Here is a 23,281-nt window from a genome sequence, read left to right on the forward strand (position 1 = left end):
TTTGATCCAATAGTTTGTAACCTTTGCTGTTAAAAATGGTACACACAAATTCCTAATTCATCTTTCTCTAGTTTTAGGCTTTCATACACTTAGTCTTTGTGATACCTCTCCCTTCTTACAACGCAAGTTTCCAAGATGATGACAACATTTTGTATCATGCACAGAAGTCATGGGGTAGCTCTCCAGCATGTGAAGGACTTATGATCCTTCAGTCTCTAAAGCCTATGGTGTGAAGACATATTTGAGCAAAACAAAGTAATTTCAGTAATGAGGCAAATACCTGCTGAGAGAATGTGTCTTACCCACAAAATATCACATTTTATACTCCGTCCTATGCTGTCTTCCACTTCCAAAACTTTCCCCATGAGCTCTCCACATCAACAAGTAAAGCAACAGAATTAAGAAACAAAGGATAAGCAGTTAAAGCCATTTCGTACTACTGACTTAAAACTATGTGACAAAGACTATCTGTTTTATATCATGGAAACAAAATATTTTACTGAATGAGTCCAATAAAATCCCAGAATGAAAAAATGCCACAGCAAAAAGTATGCAAGGCTATAGCACAGAAAATGATCTTGCTTTTACAGAATGACTACTGCAGAAGAAACCAAAACCCCCTGATTTTCAGTACCAAAAGGTAAAAAAAATCAGAATTCCTTCTAGTTTTTTGGTTTTAGTTAAGTAGAAGGCATTAGTTTATCAACATGCACTTCATATTTCTGTCAAGGAAACTGCAACACTAACACTCCACTTAAATAGGGAACCCCAAATGAGAGCAGCAATCATCCCCAGCCAAAATCTTCATGGTATCAAAACACTCTCGAGTGCCAGCAGATTAGCAGACAATATCAGTAAACAAGTGGGATAAAGTAGAATACAGAATAATTAATCAACATCACTTAAGACTGCTAGAAAACATCCTTGTCATTTTAAACAGCTCAATTGCCCTCTATTTACCTTTCAGCCTGCAGGATTCACAGTTTAAGTCAGCAGTGTTAAACCAGCATCACTTTGTTGCTGACACCACAGTAGTTATCAGCAGTAAATCTTTCACTGCGATAAGCAGTCTTAGACGATCAAAAATAAGATTTCTATCTGCATCAGATCCTCAACCACTGCTAATTAAAAACCTGATAAAACAGCACAAGCTATTCTGAAGCAGTGATTCATGATATAAACATATTACATACATTGTTGGTTCTGTGTGCAAGGCCTACATTTAATTACCAGGAATAAGAAAGTATAAAAGAGACAGTAAATAAAAAAAACAAACCATAAAACCAATACAATCCAGCTTCCTTAGAATGTGGAAAGATTATGTTTCCCCACCACACAACCCAGGAGGATCCTACACACCACCACACTCCTAGACACAGTATTATTAGGTGATTTTTAATAAGGACACTTTAAAAACCGAAGAATTCGAGCCATGGAAAGCGAGTGTTTACAGGAAGGAACCTGCTCTGCCTGGGTACCTCTGCTGTGGAAGCAAAGTCACTTTGAAGTTCTCTGTGGCTGCATCATTGTTTCAACTGTTAAATAGCAAGATAAAATTCCAGGGAGGTTAAAAGAAAACCCCAAGACTTGCAGCTATTTTATAGCTTCAGGGAGAAATGTCAGCCAGCAGACAGAACTGTCACGTACTCGCTTCTGTCCACTGATTCCATGAAATACTCCAAGTTACTGATGAAGTAACTCATAGCTGTATGATACTTCAAAATTACTAAAACATTAAGAGCATCTGTGGTCACGTAAGGACATCAGGTACATCAGCCCAGAGAAGCTGTGCCCCCAAGAAGGGAGATTCACCCAAGAAGACAGGAGATGCTGTTTTCTAGTGCTTCTTAGGAAGTGCCCAAGGTTGGGGCTGGCCTTCTGGAACCTAAATGAGTACCTGGCCTTCAGCAGTTCATGGGTGGAAAAGTGCTACTCAGACTCAACACAGGACAAAAAAAAAAAAACAACCCCAAGGTGACTTGACTGAGAAGAGCAAGGAAACACACGTGCGGTGGCACAAGTATGGACAGCGGAAGCTTATGGCTGTCACATATGATGGGCCTGGAGAATCAATCCTGTGAGGAGGCAGGGCAGGAGCTGGGAGTGTTCAGTGTGAGGAGGAGGAGGCTGAGGGGAGCCCTCATCCCTCTCTGCAGCTCCTGACAGGACATTGCAGAGAGGCTGGGGCTGGGCTCTGCTCCCAGGGGATCAGGGACAAGAAAAGAGGGAACGGCTGGAAACTGCCACAGGGGAGGCTCAGGCTGGGCAGGAGGAGAAAATGTTTCCCAGCAAGAGTGGTCTGAGAGTGGCACAGGCTGCCCAGGGAGGGGGGAGTCCCCATCCCTGGGGGGGTTTCAGGGCCGTTGGGATGAGCTGTGGGGGGTGTGGGGTAGGGGAGAACTTTGTAGAGTCGGGCTGAGGGTTGGACTCGCTGATCCCGAGGGGCTTTTCCAGCCTGAAGGATTCTGAGATTCACAGGATGCACTGTGGAACAGTGGCTGGAGACAGCAGGTGACACCAGGGATTTGGAAGGGTATCTAGCATGTGTACATACAGCTGCAGCCCCTACAGCAACAGTTCTCAGTAGCGTGGGGCGTGCAGCACATCCCAGGAACCACAGGAAGGGACAAAACCAAGGTGTCGGAGAACTGCCGACACACCGGGTCAGACAAAGCCTAACAAGGGCATTCTCTCCAATCCTTCCATCCTTCAACAGCCAAACTGCCCAGCACCATTACGAAAAACTTGAGAGACCATTTGCTTTCCTTAAAGTTTGGACAAAGTACAAGCCTCCCAAACACTGCCTCACACATCAGCCTGGTGTTACGACTCTACAGCATTCAGCAACTGACTGTAACCCATAAAATTAAGGATTTATCTAACTCATCTTCCTTTGCAGCAAACTGATCTGCCAGATAGGAACGTTGTTTCGGCAGGAATGAGAACTGTGCTCCCCAAAATATTTCAAAATTTGTAAATCATTCTTTAGCAACACCTGCAGTGTGTCTACTCTGCATCACTGTACAGACACACCACAGTCTTACGCCCACCAAAAATAAATTCTGCCAGTATCAAATCAGTGATGCAAAATACAAGTGGCATCAAAAAAATTAACACCATCTGCTGCCCTATCTGCCAATTCCCACATCTTCACAAGTCCAAATAACTTGGCTTTATGCACAGACCCAATGCAAAGAAATCCATATTCCATCCTGATCAAGCCAGGTTTGCTGTCCCATGTTGGCACATCACATCACCTGGATGAAAGGGAAAGGAGAAGACTGAGAAGAGAAAAAGAGGTACCCCCTGATCAAGCCTCTGGATTGCAAAAGAAAACACTTACAATGGATTCTTCTTTATCCTTTGCGATGACTGCAGGCCCTCTATCTCTACAGAACATGTAGCAACAGATAATGTCTATTTTGACAAGTTGGCTTTGTGTTGAGAGCATGTCTCGGTCACCATGCTCTTCCTGGTCAAAGACAACACCATGGCAACAGTACAAGGTCACTTCAAAGTGAATTTTCGAGGCCATTTTGGGGTCCCTTCCCATCTGCTGCTCAAATACCTTAAACAGGAGGGTGTGAGACAGGGAGAAAATCCTCCCTCACCCAAAATCCAGATGCACTCTCAGCGGATTTTTTTCTTACAATGTTTAGCATTAAGTAATAGAAAAAGGCTACAAAGGAGCCTTATAGGAGAAGCTATAATTTGAATATATTCAGTTGGTTTAGCAATGAAAACAATTCCCTACAAAGCATCTATGGCAAGAGACTCACATAAGAATAGGCTGCAGCAACTTGGAATTCAAATAATAAAATTGAGATGTCCTTTTAAGGAAGAACAAAGATCTTATACTGTTCTACTATCATTAGTACTCATTTTACATACTGTCTTTGTTACTGTATTCTAAAAGAATCTGAATTTTAAAATCGGTTTTTAAAGGTCTTCCAATGGCATTCTTCAAATCACAACTAAAAATCCCTTTAGTAACTCTTTCAGCATAAGATTTTTCCTCCTTTCTGAGCTCACATAAAGAGATTTTCAAGTCTGAATTTAAATTCACTATATTTCATTACAGTCCTGTGCAAATGCACAATTAAAAACTTGCTTAAAAATTTCAATTATAATCCAAATCATAATCATTTGCAAAACACAAAAGATATTGAAGTTATGGCCATTTCATTAATTTTTGTAATAATTTATAAACCACTGTATACAGATGGGGACAACAGCAGGAAAAACCCCACAATTATGATGTAATTAGTTTTTAGTTGGCCCAGAGATGGCAGGACAGATTAAGTTGTCAACTTAGTTTCTTTTGTGATAAAAATTAACTTCATTTTTCTGCAGGGATGGATTTCTTCAATACGTTTCCCTAAGGAATCAAGCTCTTTCTAAGCATTAGCCCTGACAATAAACAAGGATTAATGACTTTTATGAACTTTAGCAACAGTTTTAAAACTTGTGAGTGCCAATGAAGTCTTCAGAAATTTATCTGCCAAAATCTTCAGTAAGTAAAGGCAGAGGCACAAAGAGAACCCATGAGCTCCTAAAAGCTAATCAACTTTCTGTACAACCTGCAGTGTCTAACTGAATATATTCAGATGACAGCTTCTCTTTTCCTACACTTTTCTTTACAGCTTTTCTATATTACACGCTTCTGGAGGCATGGACTTCCCTTTTCAAGAATTCATACAACACTCACCATAAAGATCTAAGCATTTATGTCTCCAGTTACTATGAGAGGCAACTGTTATGAGGCAGACTGGTTTTTTTTAGGATGCAGCTAGTCCAGTAAATACCAGTATGCATTAGGAAGTACAAAATCCTCTGTAAATCATCTCTGGATTGGCTGTTGATGAAAAGGAAGCTGTTTAAATCTGTCATGTGGGGTGATGCATTTGTTACCTATGCAGGATCACCCTGAGCATCTGTATCAAACACTTTACCAACATCTGCCATTGCCCAAGTTCAAGGTTCCAACTAGCAGTTAATGTTCAAAAAGCAAAGAAAAATGTTAACTATTTCAGAATCCATGGTAACCTGGAGTGCGTCTGGCAAATTTTGCTAAAGGTTGTAATGACTAATGTGCTGAAGATCCTCCCAGAATTACACCAAAAGTCAGGCAAGATCTTCCACAAATGACAAATGACTGAAGAAAAAAAAATTTAAAAAACCTTGATTATTTAGGGCAAAGGATCATGGGAATTACCCCAGACACACTGGCAAGGGTGAAAACAAGAGTGAGAACACAGCAGGGCAGTACAGGTTTGCAGATTAGATATCCATACGGAAGGTAAACTTGCATGCCTGTCGTTAATGCCCAACCCAGACAGTACCATCAGTGACGATATCATTACAAATGTAAATATGTCAAGGAAGCTCATGAGCAGAATTTAAGATACCTGTACTAACCGTTTCCCAGCTAGTGATTTTTATTAGAATAAACTACATGATAATTTCACTGAGTGCTACAGAGGATGACTTAGGTTTAGCAGTGGGACAGTTAATTGAATTCAAGAATTGATACAGCGAAGAAACAGGAAACTTTTGCCTTTCAGAAGTTGAAGGAACATCCATACTTACTGATGAAGGAAAAAAACCCAGCTCTACTCCCCATATGGAAATCTCAACCTCTTCAGAACATCAGGGTTACCTCACATGATATTCAGAATACTCAGACTTACCCAACCTCTATTTAAAAAACCAGCAGTTTCATGATGAGGTTAGATGATGTCCTATCTCCAGTGCTTAGAGAGGCTGAACCCTTTGACATCCTTCACAGCTTGTTTATACAGAAGCCCAAGCAGCCAACAGCTGAAACACAAGAAACACTGAGGCAAAAGCATTCAGCTTGAGTTGGAATTTCTTTAGGTCCTATTCCAGCATCAGGTATCAACTAGATTTATTTTTTTTTAGAAAATAATTATTCAAGATGAACATTTGATAATTGTGATTAATTTTTTTAGTTTCTGGATAGATGTTTTGCTAAATATAATTTACTAAAAGGTAAATATAATATCTGTAAGAATTTATAACAACTATAATTTACCAAAAGTTAAAAGACCTCCTCTGGAGTGAGTCCAGAAGAGGCCATGAAGATGCTCGGGGTGCTGGAGCACCCCCCTGTGAGGACAGGCTGAGAGAGTTGGGGGGTTCAGCTGGAGAAGAGGAGGATCCAGGGAGACCTTAGAGCGGCCCCCCCAGGGCTGAGAGGGGCTGCGGGAAAGGGGGGAGGGACTCTGGATCAGGAGGGTAGGGATAGGACAAGGGTAATGGTCTTCAACTGAAAGAGAGGAGATTTAGGTTAGATACAAAGAATAAATTCTTCCCTGTGAGGGGGGTGAGGCCCTGGCACAGGCTGCCCAGAGAAGCTGTGGCTGCCCCCTCCCTGGAAGGGTTCAAGGCCAGGTTGGACGGGGCTTTGGGCAACCTGGGCTAGTGGAAGGTGGCCCTGCCCGGGGCAGGGGGGTGGAACTAGATGATCTTTAAGGTCCCTTCCAACCCAAACCAGTCTGTGATTGTATGATGTTGCCAATAACCTCCTACAGATTAAGTTCCAATTAACTGCTGACATCACTAGTACCTTGAAAAAGAACCTGTCTCTCACTTTCAAACATACTCATTACGGATACAATTATACAGTGACAGCTAGCATTTAGATGTAGTACTGTCAGCTTAGTTACCACATCTCAGTAAGGTGTTTTCCAGATTCTACCACTCTGAATATGGTGACTCTTCAACAGTATACAAACAAACTATGATTTCATTCATGTACAGAGCTACATGAATTACATTTGGAGATATTAAAAAATAAGCAAACAAACACTATGTGGACATAGTCCTGGGCAACCTGCTCTAGGAGACTCTGCTTGAGTAGGAGGGTTGGACCAGATGACCTCCAGAGGCCCTTTCCAGCCTCAAACAGTCTGTGACTACACATGTATTACTCTGTTGAAGACTGTAAGACACTACAGCAGCAATTCTAAAAATATTCTGGGACCCCACTGCCTCTCAAATCTCCAACCTGGAGGCAGGCAGCTGACCTCCCTGTGCAATGTGCTCTGGAAGGGAGTTGCTGCCATGACCTTACCTGGGAAAGTATCACCTAAGAAACCTGAACAGGGACTAGAAAGAAAATACTACAAGGAAAATAAAGGTATGAGGAAATGTCTGATTAGAAACCAAAAGGCTAACACCGTTTCACAAGGCGCTGTACCAGGATATATATCACATGATATTAATAAGCTCTATCAGTTTCACCTTGCGTCACCTTCCCAAGTAAAATGCCTCACTACATACCCACAAGACTGTTTATTGTCACCAGACTGGGTCATGGAGGACTACCCTATATATGCTTCCAAAATTGTGTCACAGTGCTGTGGTAATTATCCAGCATGCAGAAGTGTGCTTGCTCTGTATCACTCATACTCCTGTATTCTGGTGCGGGTTATGTATTATTGTACTGGGTACGCTGTAAACGACTTGCTAGTGCTCTTCCTGCAATTCGATTAAACTCTTAAGCAGCAGCAAAGAAAGTTATTTTAGTGGTGACAGGAAGAGATAATTACTAAGTGTGACAACTTTGCAGAGAGCAGTTGCACAGGCTGGAGTGAAGCAAGGAGGTAAGGTTTTAGCATGAAGTTACTGCATAACTTACTGTTGTGGGCAGTACCGGTACTCAGCTTGTAGGCAGTAAAAATGCTTCTAAGTCTCAGCTGGTACATATGTGGTTTCAGCAGATGAGTAATGCAACCAGATAATTGCTTCCTCCCAGAACCACCTCTATTTCTCTCTTCTCTGCCACAAAATTTGCATATGCTTTTTCTTTGTCCCCCTTCTTCTTTTCTCTGCACTTCTGAAGTGTTTATTGTTCCGCTCAGCACATTGTAATTCTCCCTGCCCGTGGTACCACAGCTACAAACTCTGCAAAGTCATTACCTCTAGCTGCATTTTCAGGAAGAAACCAGAACTATAGTGGCTATGAAATGAAGGCTGGCTGGTGACAGATGTCAGTCGAAGAGCTCAGAAGACTAGAGAGAAGAGCCTTCATACCAGGAAAAGACTGGACAGAAGAATAAAACAATTGATAATGTAATTTTTGATGAATTATCCATATTAGGTACAATTTCTTGTAAGTAATTACATATGTTACAAAGTATAAATAAAATTCAGATCATAAACATATGCAAATAATGGTTAAAAAAATTTCAGAAAGCTGGAAGTGCTCATCACTGAAGGGCTATTCAGATAAAAGCTGGGTGGATATCCTGTTTCTTCATTTCATTTATCTGATCAGCACAGTAAAGCTACAACTGCTGAAGAATAGAATAAAATGCTGGCAGAAGTCTACAAACCCTGAGGAGAAAGAAAGAAAATGGTATTGTTTTTTCCAAAAGGCTAAAAATGAAACTGGACTAGCCTAAGAACCTCAGACAATACACATTAAGATTTACAGTTTCTTTAAGTCACTACCACAATATAGAGGCCCTGAGTTCTGGACCCACTGAGCTATGTGACCTAAATAATTATACACCAGCACAGGAAGCTTCCTGCTTAAAAAAAAAAAAAAAAAAAACAAAACCAAAACACAACAAACAAGCAAAAACCAAACCAAAAAAAACCAAACACAAAAAGCCCCAAAACAACACCACCACCAAATAAAACCCACACTCCTCAAACAATAAAAAAAGCCTTCTTGCACCAGATTAAAAAAAAAAAAAAACAAGGAAAAAATGCTAGATTTATTTTAGGAGCTAGAGATGGAAGAAAAGAATCTGAAGTGACTGTCCTACAGTTAGATAAGAAGTGTATGGCAGAGCTGAGGCTAAACCTAAATACCCTAATGCAGCCACTGCTCTTACCACATGTCCACCCTTCCTCTCCCCAGATATCTTTAAAGTCCAGCCCTCTTCCTTTAGCAAAAAAATAAAAAAATCACAACATAACCTAATTACTTCTCTCCTCAAAGGAGTACTGATCAGACAATTAGGCTTTGCATTTCTGTGAGATGGTGAGTGGACAATTAGGCTTTGCATTTCTGTGAGATGGTATATGTTTATCAAAGCTGCCATGAACTTTAAAGTACTAATTAAAATGGTGTTATTTTATTTCACATACCTGCAAAGCCCTGAATGCAGCACTCTTACCACAGCAGTATACAAGAAGCCAAAGTCTGTATGATCAGACTTTGTCCTGCTCCATACCAAAAGAATGGATAAAAACACAAGTTATTTTAATGTCAATGAGAACCAGGGGAGAATAGTTTGGTTATTTGGTTACCTCTAAAACAACAACAAATTTAGTGTGCCATAAACAGCCATACCTCCATAGCTTCTTTCCAGGAAGGACAGACATTCCAACCCAGAGGGATGGGTGCTGCCCATGCAAGAGCAGCAGATGCTGCATTCCTGCAGACCTAGCTCATGGAAAACAAAAAACAAAAATACCTACAAGATGCTGATTGTTGATTTCTCCTCATAGGAGGAGGAGAAAAAAAACCAGTCCTTTTATATCTTTGCCATCTGCCAAAATTAAAATATTTTAAAGAATATCAAATATTAAAGCAAATCTTGAGGTGCTACAGTAATTGTGGTTTTCCCTTCTTACTGTAAGAGCTTGAAAACAAAGATTCACAGAAACAATTTCCTCTGCATTCAGTAGTGCTATTTCCAAGCAGAAAAAGATAGTGGCAGAATCAGGCTAGCTCCCTTAAATGTAATGGAGCATCAAGTGTAACAGTGTCACCTTTTGAACTAATTCTAAAATCACCACCACAACAAAAAAAGGACAAGTTACCTCACACTGATGCACACAAATGAATGCAAAAGGTTGTTCAAAGTTCCTCAGGACAATTAATATAAATAAGACCCTAAGAGGTACAAGGTTTCTCTTTTTCTTCACTGACATAAACCCATAAATAATTTAGAAAACAAACCCTGATAGTTTTTATCTTTTCCAAAACTTAAGGAATTCAGAAGACTCTATGTGATATTATCTACCCATGTATTCTAGTTGACAATAAAAGTACACGTGTTACAACCACTGATAATACCATGAGGCATTTAACCACCTTCTCAGGAGAGCATCAAACCACGTCCTGCCACAGATACTCAACTCTGAACATTGAAATAAGCTCGAGGGATACATCTACACGAATTACTGCAGCAAAGAGCATTAGAGCTGTTCAGCACAAAGTTATTCTGGCTATTACTAATCAATCGTGTTGGATGCCAAAAAATATCCTCTCTTGCCTCTTTTTCTGCTCTCATATTAATCTGAGATCAAGATTTTGGAGTTTAATCTTACATTTCCTCAAAACGAAATTGTCATGCATAAAAACAGTTAAGGAGTTTAACAGACTCATATATATATATTTTTTTTTTATATATATATATTTCTGTTCTTAAACTTGAAACCAACTTACTTGACAGCATAAAATCTCACTGAAGGTGTTACAGTTTCACTGGCACTCCAAATCCCTTCCAATGCTGAGGTTTTAAAAGCTATCCTGAACTGTACCTACCACCTTCCACAGAATCCAGCAGCTCCAGCCACTGAAATAATCCTTTAGCCTGCAGGTGTATTATTCAACATCATTCTGACCACTAAATCCCTTTTATAGTCTTACCTCAGGAAACATTATTATTTAAGAGTTGAAATTTAAGATGGAATAATTTCACATAAGTGGTCATAGCTACAACATTTACTCAGAATTCTGAAAGCAAGTCTTAAGATCAAACTTGATGTCCTGTCCTTGCTCACTTCTCCCACAGCTTATGGCCACTAGGTCACTCCCCTACCTTTTTTGATTTGATTTGTTAACAGGAAATAATACTTTAAAGCCTTTAAGTCTTCTGTTAACATATTAGATCAACATAGGAAACATATTTCAAACTTACAGCTCAGCTTTCATTACCTATCCAGTGTTTTGTTTGGTTCCTGCTGTCAGAATAGCACAGGGTAATTTGTTAGTGTCATTTCCTTATTTTCATATATTCAAACAGAGTTTTGACTTGATTTTGACATTTCAAAAAATTATTACAATCAAACATGAGGCCCTTTTAAATTATTTTCATAAGAAATAAACCTACATTGCAGAAAAGTCACAAAAGCCATTGGACGAAACTGGAAAACACCAGGTCAAATCCTAATTGCTTTGAAATTGAAGTCCAGAAAAAGACTGACATTGAGCCAAAGTCCAACTGACTCTTCTGAAAGCAAATGGATTTGTTTGTTTTAACTTGTGGATTTAACAAGTCAAAAAAACCCCAATTAACACATCACAGTCTCCTTGAAGCTGAAACGGCCTGATATTCTGAGCTTCAGATATAGGCCAGCTTTAAAAACAAAACTCTTGAAAGGTATCTCAAAATTGCTGTAGAGATTTAAATAAAAGCTAGATTTCACTCAAATATTTAACAAATTCATTCTTATAGCTTCAATATGCCACAAAGAGGTGGGTTTTATTTTTTGTTTTGTGGTTGGGAACTGGCCTTTACTGCTGATATCACTTTGCAATGGGAAGGGACTACAACTTACTTTCTGTTTGCAGCAAAAGTCCACTCCTTAGATAACTCACAATCAGACGCCTTTAGAGAACTCCAGAGAAGTCTGCATGAAGGACAGGCTGTTTAGCAACTATCACCACCAACCTCCAAACGCTGTCTGCTAGCAGATCAACAATGTTAAGGGTACCCCAGAACTTGCCGCTAGATTACAGTCTATTAAAAGCCTTCAAATTAGTGAAGAATTAAGGTTGCAGGTACTTTACAAATGTATTAGGTTTTAAGAAGAACAAGTACCAGAGGTTAGATATCCATAAAACACAAGTTGAAGGTTATACTTCAGATCACGTGACATGCAAACCAAATTATTTCATAGAATTACAGAATGGTTTGGGTTGGAAGGGACCTTAAAGATCATCTAGTTCCACCCCCCTGCCATGGGCAGGGCCACCTTCCACTAGCCCAGGTTGCTCAAAGCCCCGTCCATTTCTTCATCGATTATCTTTACTCTTTCCCTCAAATACAGGAGGTTATTGCTGACGTGGTCAGATCAGCAACAGGATCAAAAAAGGCTTCTTCCATGTTCAGCTAAGGAATATAAGGTGGCCAAGGATGATTCCTAATAGCAGTGTGGCTGCCCAATTCTCATTTCAAGAGGATATGGCTCATGTTAAAAGTAGTTTTCACTTACAATATGGGCACGGAGTTTATAAATAACAGGTAATCCTAATTTGCTATGGTTGTGTTAGCCATAAAAAAAGGCAGAAATAAACTGGTGGAAAGGGAATTGTCTATGAAAAAAATTGTTAACACAGTCTCACCATTTTATTTTCTTAAGCAACGCAAAATAGGATATGGGTCTTTTTAAAGCACGTTCACCCACATAGGCACAGTTCAAAGTTTTGTTAACTTTTTTTTTTTTGTCTATGACAAGAATTTGTGGAGGGTTTCCATCTTGCATTTTCATTTTTACTCAAGTGAAAGCACATGAGTTGTAGCAAATACGCTTCCGCACAACTGGAAATGCAACAACCCCCTTCCCTCCTGGCAAAACTGCTTTTCAGTTTTACATAAGATAAATTTTATATGGCATGCATTCACCCCCTTGTGCAATATAATGCCCCGCTCATACAACCAAAGACTGGGGAGGTGCACAGTAACAGAGCTTTGTGTGCTAGCGCTGCTGTCCTCAAAACATCGTCTCCATCCTCTGTCTCTCCTGACTCTTCTCTGATTTAACATCTTTCCAGGACAAACAGGTCACCTTCAAACTTTTGAGAAAGAAAATGATTTCTAGGTATGGAGTGTGCTCCATAATGTAGGCTTAATATGACTGCCTACAAAATAAACTATGAGACTGGAAAAGCAATGGGTTTACCATAATTTCATTCAACCATTTAAATGACTGTTTTAGGTGAGGCTTATTTTTTCTCCCCTCTTCTAATTTATTTAGGCTGTTCAGTAACCTCATCAATAAAAAGCAGCAATACATTCTTGAGGGAGCTCATCAGAAACAATCAGCATTTTACAGAACAAGGTCAGGCTTGAAGTGAGAGTTGTATGCAGAGGTGCAAGAGAGCTGCACAGGCAAAGACAGCAATACAGGAAAAACTCACAGCACTGTTTCTGCAAACATCGATTTCCTGTCAGCTGTTTTGTGCCCACAGAACACCAGTGTGGATGTTGAGAGAGGCATGCTTCCCTTTCTTCTGGATGTCAGCTATCAATCTCAGGAATACAAACACCCTCTTTCCCTCCCCCCACAGCTTCCTGGAACATTTCTGCATTATGAAACATTGCATAAAGCTGTTCCCTGTAAGACAAAGCCCAACTAACATCTAACCCAGAAATTTCATTCTCAGTTAGAGTTTTATACCTCAGTATGAACTCTTACCCACATAGCAAGCCCTTCCTCTTTCGTGTAAGGAGGCAACAGCCAACTACGCAGTTAGTGTTATTTCTGCACTCACATCCCAATCTGAATTGTTCCTGTCCCAAGCAGTTTAACATCGCAGGAATTAATACCACGCCAGGAAAGACAGAGAAGCAAGGGCACATGCACTTGCAATCAGTTTTCACCCATCTCCAAAGACAGTCATATTTCTTCCTTTAAATTGCTTTGCTGTCAAACAGCAACTGTACCACATGATGCAAATGGTCCACCAAGCTCAATATTCAATTTCTGGCTGCATCCAACAGCTGATACTTCTAAGTAAAATGTGTGAACAACTGGGGACACATACATAAAACACTGCTAAGATGAGGCAGCCCTTCGAGCAGTTCTTACCTAATATCAGGCAGGATCCTGGTGTATTTTCAAGAAAATTGCATTTTTCCATGTGTATACATCAGTAGTTGCCTCTCACTGTTTTCTTAAGGCAGGGAGCTCTGCAAATTAATTCCATGTACAGGACTCCTTTCATACATTTTCATCATTTTCTGATTATCCACATTCTTTCCTAAGGTAGGAAGAAGTGTGCTCCCCTATGTACTCCTGATATCATGTATTATTTTTATAAGTCAAAGTCTTCCTAGTTACTCCTACCAGTCAGTTCTTCCAGTTCATATTTATACACACATACAAGAACATCTATATAATCATGTCAGCATTTCCTCTCTAGGCATCTTGACTGTCTGCATGCTGTTCTGGAAGATACAGGGAGAATCGACTAATTGTGCAAAAATTTTAAGATTATATAATCTAGGTACACAGGATCGTATTTTCAACTTTTGCTAAACCTTCCTTTGACTGGGATTTTTGCTTACCATTCCACATACATCACAAATCTCAGTGAACTGTACAAGTAATATATATGCTTCTTCACGTCACAAAGAGATTATTTATAATGGATTAATGCAAGTTTTTCACGGGTTAATGTACATTTTCCCCAACACACTCCCTATTTATAATTTTTACAAAACTCCCTATTTATAATTTTTACAAAAAAAGAAATTAATTTATGTGCAAGTTTTACCACCTCACTATTTAGGCATTTCCCACGTCAGCTACACTACGATTAGCATTTTCCATTTTTATCAAGAGAGCACGAGATCTGTAATACTCCACACAGCAAGAGCTGGTAAGTCATGACTTATTTTCAGCTTTTAGCCAGCTTTAAGGAAAGTTCTCGCGTCACACTACAGTCACACGTACATCGCAGTCAGATGAAAGGCAGCTTCACCTGTGCTCTGTGCAGACCAAATACTGTGTAACTGCTAAAGCTGTGCCAAGCTGAGCTTATCCTGCCTCTCAGCGTGCTCACCAGTACTGCCTTGGCATTGGGCAACACCATCACAAGATTTTCTGGCTGACAGCAGGCAGAGGAAGCTTCTGAGGGCTTACACAAACCCCATGTTCCAGTTGGTAGTAACTGAGTGAAGAAGAGGTGAAAACAGAATCTGGTAAGATCATATTTAGTTCTAAATATGTTTTCTGAGCTTGACAAAAGCTCTGGGTGCTTCACCTCTTATTTAGCATAGTATCAAGGCATTCTGTAAACTTTCATGTTAAAGTAGAAGACAAAGCTTGGCTCAATAGATGAATTTTAATTCCCAGAACCACAGCAGTAGTGTTTTGCAATTAGTAAACTCTTCCAATCCTATTTTTTTAATCTTCGAAATTGCATGTGTTTGTTACCATTCATCCACTTCACACTTAACCCTTCAAAATGACTGAACTATCATTGCTTAGTCCTTGAGACTCCAATAATTGTTTTCCAGTGCCATTTTATTCAATATCTAAATCTTTGACAGCATTCTGTCTGTCTGGGTCCTAATCTTTGTTTCTTCTTCAAAGGGATTAAAAGGTTCTTCAGCTTTGTAAGAATAAAAAACCCCTTCACTCCAAAGATGAACTATGGAAATTTTTAACACACCAGACCGTTTATTTCAACCCAACTGCTGCCTAAAGTCCGTCATTCACCTGAAATCAACAATTCATTACCTACTTACTGCATAAGTAGGATTTTTTTTATTGTTCTTTTGCACTAAATTCTGTGAGTATTGGTTTTATTCTCTCAACAATCTTTAAATTCATTATGGAAGAAATTTCTCTTTGGGATTGGTAGCCATGACAAGGTAAGCATCATTTACCTACAGCTCTGAAAGGTAACCCTTTCTTAATTACAAGGAAAGTAGTCCAAAATTATTTCTCCCCACAACCTTTTTCAGGGATGTCATTTGCCTAAGAAAATGGGAATTGGAATGGTAAAAGAGTCTTATAAAAGTATTTCTTTAGAAGTAAAATATACTTGGGCTTCATCCAGTTCCTCATCAAAGCAGAAATCAAGCTCAGATGTTGCAAGGGTACAAAAATTCTTAAGTCTAAGATAATGTACTCCCCTTCTCAGTTTACAGAACTCCTTAGAAAACAATCAAATTGAGTTTAAGTATCATGACTTCATAAGCAAAAACACTGTCTGTGTGGATATACAAAAGTAAACTGCTTTAAACCCAGGAATAGATGCCTTAAAAGCAGCCACTTTTGGAAAATATTTATAAAGGTACTCAATTATTGAAATATTTATTACAAGGCACTAATTATAAAGATATTACAGTAACTGAAAAGGAAAAAACCCAGCCTGGTTTAACACACTTGTCAGCTTCAGTTAGCTGCACTCAGGCCTTGGAATCAATTTTACCCTGTGCCAGTCTTTGGAATCTCTGTTCTGCAAAACTAGAGGGAAAGCAACTATGAACCACAAATTGCAACAGAAGTAGACAGAAGTCAGCACTCCTTTCATTTTTTAAGTATATTCTCTTAATAAAAAAAAAAAAAAAAAAAGGATCAAAGGTGGTTTGCTGGGCAGATTTAGTAAGTGCTTCGTTTTACAAATATCATGGCTCATTCATAGGCCTGTGCCAAACTAATAATACACAACTGATTTCTCAGCTTGTATCAGTTACACATCACAGTTACGTCTGTGGTATATAATAAAACTCCTTTGTCTGACCTGACAAAAATAATAATATTTTAAGTCTTTTTAATAGGTCTTGTTTGGGAAATATAAAATGACAGCACAAGCAAATCGGTAGGGAAAAAAAAAAAAAAAGGCTATAAAGGAACCTAGAATAATTAGAGTCTATCTGGAAGTTTTCCAAAAAAATTAATTCCTATAAACATTCCAATTGTTGCCTAGGATTTACCTATTCACTTCAATCAAAATGAGTTCACACCCTCTTTCAAGCCCTAGTCACCATGTAATAAAGCCATGAGTAATCTTTGCAGCACACAGTAAATCCCATGTTGATAAAGAAACTTCAGCCTTGACCTTTGCAACAGAGAACAGACAACTAAAAAAAAGACAAACAAAAAAGTCGACAAGTCATGCTAATGATACTGTTCATTTACAGCTAACCCCTGGAGGTTCACACATCCTTGAGAGGGGAGATTTTAATTTAAAGATGTTGTTTTAGGAAATTTGTGCAAAACTCAAGGCTCTACAGCAAGTGATTTTGTGACAGCAACTAAAGAAAGGGTTGACCACTTCCACACAGCATAATTTTCATTTTAATACGAGAAATCATCACTCAACCTAACCCCCCCCACACTCCCAAAGGCTTACCCAGTCTGGAGGTCATCCGATAAGATTTTAAAATGGATCTTTTGTACACAATCAGATTGCTGAAACCTGCACAGCACTGTTAAGGATTGCTCAAGAAAATAACTGTTGAATTTCTCTATCTCAGGAAGGGTCATTTCTCGGTTAAGGAATAACTAACAGGAAGATGCTAGATTTCTGAAGTCATATGAGAAGTCTTTTTTTGAAAGCAGGTTTACATGCATTCATTAATCCTCAACTCTCTAGAAAAAAAGGGTAAATAATCAGTTTGTAGGTGCAGGAGAAAGTTAAGTCAATCAGTTATCAGCTGGATTTTCAAAACATTCCTTAATTTTTAATGCAAAATTTGAAACAGCTAGAGACACTCTTCTTCTGAAGACCTGAAAATGTTTCAGTGGTAATTACATCAACACGATTCTGTATCTCCAAAAGTCAGGCCCTACACACCTCAAGTTGGGTAGCTGTCAAAATATGAAATACGTCAAGAGAGTGGAAATTTCTGACTTTTTCTGTTCACATTCAATCCCAGGTGTCATGGGAAATCAGAAGGAGAGGTGGGTGTATCACTTAGGAACTCCAAAGCCTGCTTCACCTTTTTAACACAGAGACAACTGAAAACAGTAAGGCAGGTATTTGCCATTTTAGCTGATCTGACTGGCAGGTTTTTGCAGATGAACATACACACTGTGTACATCTCTGGCCTGCGAGGACCACCTTGGGCAAACGGGACAAATATGTGTAACTGTGACACTGGCCAATTCACCCATTAAACTATTTATTTACACGTATCCATCTCCCAGACTTGGTTTCTACCAGAGAGAGGCTGGAAGTGGGAAAGCATGTGTATTTCCAAAAGTCATCGCTTGTTTTTCCAAATGTCACTCCCTGCCAGAGCATGGCTGAGTCATGACAAGTGGGGATGTGACAGCACAGATTGCTGTTTGTAAAATTCTTGTCCCAGTTCTTAAACTGACCCTGGCATCTTAATGAGAAATGCAGCAAAGCTCTTAATGATTTTCAAACTTATCCTGCTTTGCAAGCATCTAAAGAGTGTATTTACAATATTATTTTCTTTTCTCTGTTTAATTAAAAGCACTCCAGGTTTGCCAAAAATCCTCCAGCTCGCTTTAGACACGTCTGAAATCAAAATGAATGATTTTATAGCACAAAGCAAAGTCGTTGACGGTGGATTTGGAAACAGAAGCAGAACTTGAGCATAAATTAACCCCCAAACTTAGAAGAACCGTCGCTAAAACTAACCTTTTCCTTAAGCTGATATTTAAGATTCCTCTGATGGAGTTGCAGAAGCCAAGACAATTTAGTGCAAGGCTCTCTCAAGGGTATTACATGCTAGATGGGAACCTGTTCCAAATCCTCACTACTCCATTTTTGAGGTATGTGGCCTCACTGTTTGCAGGCAAACCTTCAGTGCAGTTAATGGGCCTCCACTTTTCCCTCTTCTATTAAATCACCCCATATAAATTTACTGTGCTTCCTGCTTAGATTAGCAATGGGTATTTGTGAAAATGCAAATGAAGTATTCTTCAGTCTGGCATGCTGGTTTCTCACACTAGGCTCACCATCTCGTCTGGGATGTCAAGGCAATTGCCAACCGATTCCTCCCTTGCCAGGGGGCATGATTTGCATGATGTATTCTCTCATGGCTGCAGCATGAACATTTTTTAAACATATATTAGGGAGTATAAACTATGCCATATTTAATTGGTTGCCATGTTTTAGAACAACTATGAATACTATTCTTAATACACCTCTGGCTGACTAGGCTTCTGAGAATCTAAATTTCCTGCCATTTTTGGCAGTTTTAAAGGCTCAAATCAACATAGGTATTTGGCAGCTAAACAATACACGTGTTTCTGGAGAAGGCAGATATTGGTACAAACAAAAACACCCCACCACACACAGCCTGTTTGATTTTAAGTCACTTGTTAAAGCTCCAGTCCCACTGTCTGTAATAAGTCTTCCAGCTGATGACAACAAAGTACATATTGCACCCAATGACCTCTTTGCTTTTCTATTTACTTCCACTTGGGTTTGAGAAGGTTAAATTATCAGACATCAGGTAAAGAATACATCTACTGACCACTGACATACAGTTCAGCTTTACATGAAAAAGCTGTGATGTTGTCTTTAAACAAAGCTCTTCTATGTATTTAACTGAATTTTTCTCATTTCTTTCACCCTTAAGACCACTTCCTCTTTTTTTTTTTTTTCCCAGAACACAGATCATGATTGACTGTAGATGGTCCAGTAACAGGTTTTGTCTTTTCCTGCACCCCTTCTATTTTGTTCATGAACACATTCTTTCATTTCCTCCCCTTGCAAACAATCAATAAATTAAGCAGTCACTATCTTAACCTTATCAATTATTACAGGATTTTTCAGTTTCACAGCAGTTAAATAAATTGACACCGGTTCTGACATAAATTGGTTCCTACCTTTAGCCACCATTCCAAGTATTTTTGATCCATGTAATGGCCCACTGTCAAGACACTCCTAGAGCTACACCTCTCCAGCACGTTCCCATTCCCCTTCTTACACAACGAATATGAGACCGTTATGAGAAAATAATTGTGAAAATTAACTTAATTCCGAAATGACAAACTGCCCAGCTCAAATTATTTTGCGGATTTAAATTTCTCCTGTTCCACAAGAGCATATGAGAAGCGAGGAAACAGTTCACAGACCCACTAATTGCTAACACATTGTTTAGAGCAGAAAGCAAATGCAGTAAGCACTAAGTTTTCAAAGCATCTTCCCAGCATGGTAAAATCAGCCTTATTGTATAGATGATGGCAATTACATTGCAGAAAGAATATATATTAGTTTTTAAACTGAAAGCCCTCTATCAAGGCCTACATACTGTCATTTAATTTAAGGAACCTGACCTTCCTAATTCAAAAATCTTACCTGGCATCTCCTTTTGAAAGGTTGATGTTTACAGGATGAAGAATAACCTTGTTTGCATCCACATCCACCACACATTTTGTATGCAGATCAAGCTCTATAAAGAAATGAGAAAGTGTCAAGTGCTGCTCCTAAAGCACTAGGATTATATACACCATTACTTCCTCCAGACACCAAATTTATTCATGTAGTCTGACAGCCACCCATCAGCTAGAGAATAGAAACAGGACTATTGCCAAATTCCACTTCTAGAGATATTCTGATGGGATGGATCCTGTCCAGCTTTAAAGCATGCACTCTTTTCAAAACAAGAAAGAGCGCTTAGGTTTTACTGAAGGACAATCAGCATATATAAGGCAGTATGAAATTTCTTCTGGGGAAAGAACCATTAGGCATGGTACCACTTTGACAGCTCTTCTTATTGCTCTCTCAATGCCTCCACACGCTCGGAGGCAAAGCTGCCCCTACCATCTGCAGCACATTTTCCCCGGCCACTGTTGTGACACTGCAGCATGCCATGCCAGCTGTCAGTCCTGGGGCACCTGCTTGGAGAAATTCAAGTCCCATCAAAAATAATTTAGGTGTGAGTGTGTAGAAAAGGGCTTAACCCTCCTCACAGGCTCCCAGTCAGCTGGAAAGCCCAGCTCTTCCAAATGACGCTACGCCATGGGATATGTACTATGAGTAATATTTGGAATGTATGAGAATTCTCAGCCGTAGAGGCGGGGAAAACAAAATAAAAGCTTCAGATAACACTGACAACGGTCCAAGGTATCCACCCAATGACAAATGGAGTTAGATATTTAAAAAAAAAAAAAGGCACACAGCCACTTGCAATCAAAGTCACTGCCTGCAGACTCAGGGGCCTGGACATAAACAAGCCCAGTGCTGTGTTCTTAATGCTCCAACGCTGAACCTGGAAAGCGTACCCAAGAGTCAACACCTCTGAAGAGGACACACCAGGCACACCCAGCAGGACTCTGCAGCTCCCACGCGCTGCGACGACGAGGGGCTACGGTGTACAACCTCCATACGGGGTTCAACACCTCAGCTGAATCACCAAAACATGCCACTGTCTAACCACGTTAATCACAATCCTCATTCTCCATCTCTGCTCTTTCCTTCTTTGTCACCTGTACTTGCTCTTTCACCTTACAGCACCTTATAAACTCAGACTGAAAATCTCTCAGGCAAAGACCACAGATCTTAATTATTGCACAGCACCCTGCAGAGACTTCTTTCTACTGTTAAATAACACAGAGGACGTTTCTTTAAGTGACAGTTTTTGAAAGAAATATTATAGCTTTTTGCTAACTGAAACACAACAAAACCAAAACTGAAGATTACTGGTCGTAGCAGGCAGTCCCATGAAACTGAAATCCTTCTGCACAAAACTACTCCTCTGTTATTAAACTGTGCTTTTGTAGAAGGAAGAGACAGACAAGTTTCAGAAGCTAGTGTTTATTTTAATTTCTCTCCACACCCTGAAAGGTGATTTACCTACCATTAATATGCAATACACGCTTGCTTAGGTGAAATTATATTCTTCATACATCCCATATCCGACAAGCTACTTTATCTTGGTCTGGCTGGTTAATGAATGTTCTGTATTGCAGTGACCTGTTTTTCCTCAACTACTGAAGAAGGTTTTTACATGCTACCTCCCTTATGCAAAGCATGTATGTGCACTCTGTATATAAGCAGTATGGTCTTTATCATATTTTTTAATTCATCTCTTGAGAGAGAATGCTGATGGCAGGTTTTACATCCATGACTGCCCAGTGAACTCAAGGTCTTGCTGGTATTCATTAAACCTCTCTTTGTGAAACTCCTCTAAGAAAGCACACAGACAGGATACAAGAGTTCCTTAAAGGCACATGTCCTGACAGGAAAAGAAGAAAGAATCAAAGCCAATTTGTCATGTACAACACACCTTGTCTGATGATCGTCATCACACGGGTAACATTAAAATCCCTCACCTAGGCACCCTGCAGACAGGGGACTGCACGGTTTCGGAAGACGTGGCGAACCAACCTAACAGCTATTGCCAAACAGGGAGGTCTCAGTCCTGTGCCTGTTGCTCACCTTCCATCACTACTGTGCTCGGCAGAATCCTCTGGAAGTCACTTCAAGTCACTTCAACAGAAGAAAACTACCCAACATGAAAAATGGATGTATTCAGACACTACAGAGTTACATCAGCTCAGTGAAAGCTCTGAAGAACATCAAAAGCCATGCAAACAAGTGGGAAGACCAGAGAGGGGAAGAGAGGGGGCAGAAAAGTGAGACCCTCTCCCAGCAGAGATGAACTTCCACATCAGCTCATGGCATCCCATGAAATAACCCCCTAGGAAATGGTTATATTCAGCCTCTAAGCTGGGTTATGTATCCAGACAGCCTTAAGGCTACCTACCCCAGTTAGCTTGACAAAAAAACCTCACATGGCAACTCTCCTTTTAGCTGAAGAAATAGCTGAAGTTCTCTTTTAATAGTACATCACACACTTTCTACAAATTCTGGTTCAACTGCAAAGCATGTTCTTTGACTTGATTTCTGATTCCTTTAACGTTTCCAGGCTGAGATATGAATCTTACATTAGCCACTACTGAAAATCGTATCATCATAATTTCCACCTCATTACATTTTTAATATTACTAAAGCAGGTTAGTCTTATAGACAAATTATCTTCCTGCTCTTTTGGATATGATCACACATGGACTCCACCCTTACTTTTACTAGTTTCAGTGTCTCCTAGGTAAGCAGCGTACTTGCTGTCCCTGAACAACAAGCAAAATCAGGATGCATCAAGATAAGATAAGCATGCACATCCAAAAACACCCATTAGTGCATCTTGTAGTGAGGACTCATTTTGTCAAGGCTTGGTATTATTATATTTCTATTATACAGCTGGGTTTTGTTCAGGCAGCACAAAATTAAGAAGTTAAAAGGTGACAGAAGTGGCTCACTGTCAGACTTTGGAGATTCATCACAGTTCTTGTAGCTCAAGAAAATTTAAAATCTTACCTATTATTACTGCTAGCCTGCTTCTACCTTCAGTCATTACCAAGCAAACACTGTCAACTACTCATTTCCTTCATCAAATCAAGAAACTAATCAGCTAATTGCGTTTTTGAAAAATTAGAACTCAAACTCTCAACATCTCAAGAAACATTTACTGCAGGGAATAAAAGCCTCTTTCACAGCTTTGGAGTAGGAGAGCTGTGACGTCCATAATAAAAGGGTAACACATATCTCAGACACTTCTCCATATTTACATTTCATAGC

At 39.6% G+C, this 23,281-nt stretch overlaps 1 protein-coding gene across 4 annotated transcripts in view; it reads right to left on the bottom strand.

The window, feature by feature from the left end:
- The window catches only part of KIF13B (kinesin family member 13B), a 132,248-nt gene that overhangs the window by 101,294 nt on the left and 7,673 nt on the right, over positions 1-23,281 (bottom strand). For 3 of the 4 annotated variants that reach the window (XM_074895452.1, XM_074895453.1, XM_074895454.1), the window contains exon 2: positions 20,000-20,093. In XM_074895452.1, coding sequence (XP_074751553.1) covers positions 20,000-20,093 — 94 coding nt within the window. Of the gene's footprint in view, positions 1-5,690; positions 5,767-19,999; positions 20,094-23,281 lie in introns of those variants that run through there. The other variant, XM_074895455.1, reaches the window with a different exon arrangement.

This window comes from Athene noctua, chromosome 1 (genome assembly GCF_965140245.1).
Source record: "Athene noctua chromosome 1, bAthNoc1.hap1.1, whole genome shotgun sequence".
NCBI lineage: Eukaryota > Metazoa > Chordata > Aves > Strigiformes > Strigidae > Athene > Athene noctua.